Source organism: Musca vetustissima, unplaced genomic scaffold (genome assembly GCF_032173495.1).
Source record: "Musca vetustissima isolate MV318-11 ecotype Yass unplaced genomic scaffold, APGP_CSIRO_Mvet_v1 utg16389, whole genome shotgun sequence".
Classification (NCBI taxonomy): Eukaryota; Metazoa; Arthropoda; class Insecta; order Diptera; family Muscidae; genus Musca; species Musca vetustissima.
In genome coordinates this window covers 351,824-356,863 of record NW_026883829.1, presented here as the reverse complement: position 1 = coordinate 356,863, position 5,040 = coordinate 351,824, and the positions used below count along the sequence as shown (strand labels likewise).

General features: G+C 39.1%; 1 protein-coding gene across 1 annotated transcript; it reads left to right on the top strand.

Moving 5' to 3' along the window:
- The first annotated feature begins 3,558 nt into the window (after nucleotides 1–3,558).
- On the top strand, nucleotides 3,559–4,500 carry LOC133330831 (basic proline-rich protein-like). Its single transcript, XM_061539238.1, has one exon. The coding sequence runs from the start codon at nucleotides 3,559–3,561 to the stop codon at nucleotides 4,498–4,500; it is 942 nt and encodes a 313-aa protein (XP_061395222.1).
- The last annotated feature ends 540 nt before the right edge of the window (nucleotides 4,501–5,040 follow it).

Here is a 5,040-nt window from a genome sequence, read left to right as displayed (position 1 = left end):
CCGATTGTCACGAAACTTTGCACACATCATTCTAGACTTAATTCAGTACGCTATACCAAAAGATTTCCAGGGACTTTAGTGGACTATTTACCTAAAATCGGGCGAAGCTATATATGGGAGCTAAATCTAAATTTGTACCGATTGCCACGAAACTTTGCACACATCATTCTAAACTCAATTTAGTACGATATGCCAAATTTCGTGCAAATCGAATGATATATAGGGACTTTTGTACACAATTTACCTTAAATCGGACGACGATATATATGGGAGCTATATCTAACTCTGAACCGATTTTCACGAAACTTGGCATACATCATTCTAGACCTTATTCATTACGCTGTGCCAAATTTCGTGCAAATCGAAAGATATATAGGGACTTTGGTACACAATTTACCTTAAATCGGACGAAGATATATATGGGAGCTATATCTAAATCTGAACCGATTTCCACGAAACTTGGCATACATCATTCTAGACCTCATTCATTACGCTGTGCCAAATTTCGTGCAAATCGAAAGATATATAGGGGCTTTGGTACACAATTTACCTTAAATCGGACGAAGATATATATGGGACCTATATCTAAATCTGAACCGATTTTTATGAAATTTTACACACATCATTCTAGACCTAATTCATTACGCTTTGCCAATTTTCGTGCAAATCAAATGATATATAGGGACAGTTTACCTTAAATCGGACGAAAATATATATGGGAGATATATCTAAATCTGAACCGATTTTCCCCAATTTCAATAGGGTTCGTCCTTGGGCCAAACAAATGAGCTGTGCCAAATTTCATCCAATTCGGATCATAAATGCGACCTGTACTTTGTTTACAATTTAACATCTACAGACGGACAGACGGACGGACGGACATGCATAAATCGACTCAGAAAGTGATTCTATGCATATTCTCAAAAGGAACCATGGGTCTATCTCGATTATTTTTGCCTGTTACAAACATATGTACAAAGACATAATACCCTGTACCACAGTGTGGTGAAGGATATAATAAAGTACAGGTCGCATTTATGATCCGATTTGGATGAAATTTGGCACAAGTCACTAACTTGGCCCAAGGACGAACCCTATTGAAATTGGAAAAAATCGGTTCAGATTTAGATATAGCTCCCATATATATTCTCGTCCGATTTAACGTAAATGGTGCACCAAAGTCCCTATATATCATTCGATTTGCACGAAATTTGGATAGACTACTGAATTAGGTCCAGAATGATGTGTGCCAAGTTTCGAGAAAATTGGTTAAGATTTAGATACAGCTCCCATATATAGGTTCACCACCAAAGTCCCTATATATCATTCGAGTTGCACGAAATTTGGCATAGAGTACTGAATTAGGTCCAGAATGATGTGTGCTAAGTTTCGTGAAAATCGGTTCAGATTTAGATATAGCTCCCATATATAGTTTTTTCCGATTTTATGGTCCGATTTTAAATGGTGCACCAAAGTTCCTATATACCTTTCGATTTGCATGAAATTTGGCACAGCGTACTGAATTAAGTCTAGAATGATGTGTGCTAAGTTTCGGACAAATCGATTCTGGTGTCGATATAGCTCCCACATATACATATATATTCATCCGATTTTACATAAATGGTGCCCCAACCTTCTAATATTTGTCCGATTAACACGATTTTTTGCACAACGTATCAAGTTGAGACTTGAATAACGTTATTGCGTTTTGGTGAAATTGATGTAGATGCTGTCATAGCTTCCATATGTATTTTGAATGGATGTCTGAATGAAATTAAAATTTCAACAGTGCGGCGACCGAATAGCTATAAGTCGTTTTTAATAAATTTGTCCCATGGTACGAAGTCGACTTTAAATCTGCCCGAATGAAATTAAGTTTATCATAGGTTGCAGAAAGACTTGCGTATGTTCCTTGGAGGGGATACATATGTACAATATACCTAAAGTGGTGAAGGGTATCATATGGTCGGCCCAGTCCGACTTTACTGCTTTCCTTACCGGTTTAGAGCATTAGTTTGGTCTGGCGAGAGGTGGCCTTACTTTTGAGTTGCTTACTCAAACCATAGTTCTGATGTTATTAGTTTTGTTTATGGCGATACCGAGGTATATAAAATCGTTCACTACCTTGAAACTGTAGTTTTAAAGTTCCACAGTTGATCCGAGTCTATTGGACGTCTTGCGCGTTGATACCATCAGCTGGTCTGGTCAATTGTAAATATACCACGCCTGAAGCCGCTTTGCTATGGTCCAATAATGGCATTAATCATTGGCTTCAGTCGTTCACACAGCACGCTGAATAGCACTTAATATGCGATGGTGGGAGACTAATTCCTCTATAGTTGGCACATATCGTCTTGTCTCCTTTTTTGTGCACTGAACACAGGATGCTGAGGTTCCAATTGTACATGCTCCTGACCAGCATCTGACCACCGGTCGTGAATAGCTGGTAATCCATAGGCACCTGCTGCTTTATTATTCTTCAGCCTATTAATTGCTACTTTGACCTCTTCTTGGTTAGGTGGTATACAATCTATACCGTACCTCTTATTGGTTCCGGGGTATCTTCTTCATCGCCACTATTTGATAACATAAGCATTTCTAAATGCTCCTTCCAGATCCTCCACACGCTATCTAAATCTGACACAAGGTTTCCATCTTCATCTCTAGTACAGGAAGATGTGCGTTGGTAGAATTTCAGGACTTTTTTCTGGCTGCTGTATATCTCAATTTACTCACGCTTTTCTTCGATCGCATTATGATAATTCTGTAGTTTTTCATCTTCATCTCTAGTACAGGAGGATGTGCGTTGGACTTTTTTCTGTCTGCTGTATATCTCGATTTATTCACGCTTTTCTTCGATCCCATTACGATAATTCTGTATCGCATTACGTGTTGCTACTGTCTACAGGGTTGCCCTATACATTGTGTGTTTCACATCAGTAGCATTACGACACCACTGATCGTACCATGGGTTTCTTTATGGTGGTTTTTGGTTTGGTTTTTCCAGGACAGCGCTCATATGCTGTTTCTAGGCGCTCGTAAAATATGTCTTGGTCTGTTCATATTTGTCTTCCGTCGGTATACCCAATTGTTCCCATGGTATAGCCATGTTTTTACGCAACCTTCGAAATTGTCTTAATGATTCAGAACACTGAGTGGCTCGCCAACATTTGTATTGCTCCATTTTGCGTCACAGTGTTATTGAAGGAAAATTACCAATGATTTTTGTTTTGTTTTGCAAAAACACTATTAGCAAATAATATATTCAACTATATTTCTATGCTATGAGGCAACTAAATTGATCCATATTCTTTTGTTTAAGATAAGTTTGCAAAATTTTTAAATTTAAAAAAAACAAACTATTCGAAAAACATACATCTGTTTGCTCTAAAGATTACGAGAATAATTATTCACATTTTATATAAAAAGAGAACAATTTTCGATCAAAAAGCATCATAACTTCAGTTCACAGTCTTCCAGAGTAGATCACGGACAAGGCCGAAACAAATTATGAAGAGTTTTAAGTATTTTGCGGTAGTGTTTGCCATATTGGCTACAATGCATAGTTTCATTGCCGCTCAAGGACCTACTGGAACAGCGCCACCAACGGGAACAGCTCCACCTACTGGAACAGCACCACCCACTGGAACTGCACCACCAACAGGAACAGCACCTCCTACTGGAACAGCTCCACCTACTGGAACAGCTCCACCAACTGGAACTGCGCCACCTACTGGAACTGCAGCACCCACAGGAACAGCACCACCAACAGGAACAGCGCCACCTACTGGGACTGCACCACCCACAGGAACAGCGCCACCTACTGGGACTGGTGGTACAGGAACTGCACCACCAACAGGAACAGCACCACCCACAGGAACTGCACCACCCACAGGAACTGCACCACCCACAGGAACTGCACCACCTACTGGAACAGCACCACCCACAGGAACTGCACCACCAACAGGAACAGCACCACCTACTGGAACAGCACCACCCACAGGTACTACACCACCCACAGGTACAACACCACCCACAGGTACTACACCACCCACCGGTACTACACCACCTACTGGAACCGCACCTCCAACAGGAACCACTCCCCCTACTGGTACCACCCCAGCACCAACCCCACCAACATCTGCTGGTGGAGCTAAAAGAAAAATTGTCAAAATTAAAAATTTAAAATTCACAGTTATACGTAAAGTTAAGAGAAATCCAACGAATGGTCCAAGAAAGTCTCCAATGAATGCTCCAAGGAAAGCCCCAACGAATGCCCCAAACAAGGTTACACAACCCCGTAATGTAAAAAATAACAAAACCAATTCGCCCAAAAAGATTGTAACTACACGTAAATTCAAGAAAGCACCAATGAAGCCAGTTGGTCAACGTCGTGTCACGAAGAACAAAGCGAACATGACCAGAAAAATGGACGTTAAACGCAATGTCAGAAGTACGACATTGAAATCGAGGTCTAATGCGAATACGAAATCTGGTTAGATATATTAGTTTTTGTCTAATCAGAAGCTAAAAGGCATACCTGTGTGTGAATATGAACATTTAATTTTTTCTATATTTCACAATTTTCAGTGTGTATTTTTAATAGAGGCTATACATACCCTTATATGGGAAACAAATTTTAAATTCCTTTTATTTTTAAAATATTTACAACAAATAAAAATTTCTTTGCAATAAAACTTTTTGTTTGAATTGAATTTCTATAATTTTTAAGGATTTCTTGAGCACCCTTTGGTCATCACAATTCTGTACAGTGTTGCCCACAAGGAAATTACATCTTATACATAGAGGAAAAAATCTGGGGGAAAATGACACATTTACAATTTTTTAATACAAATTACTAAACGGGAAAAAAACTTACATAAATCACACACATCGGTCTCTTTACATACCAACTGGTCTTCATAAAGGCATGCGGTCTTAATACAGACCAATTTGTATTATTTTATAAAGCCAATTGCAAGTGAAAATGACTTTAAAATTCAATTGGAAGGGTATGGGCTATAATGAAATCACTAAATG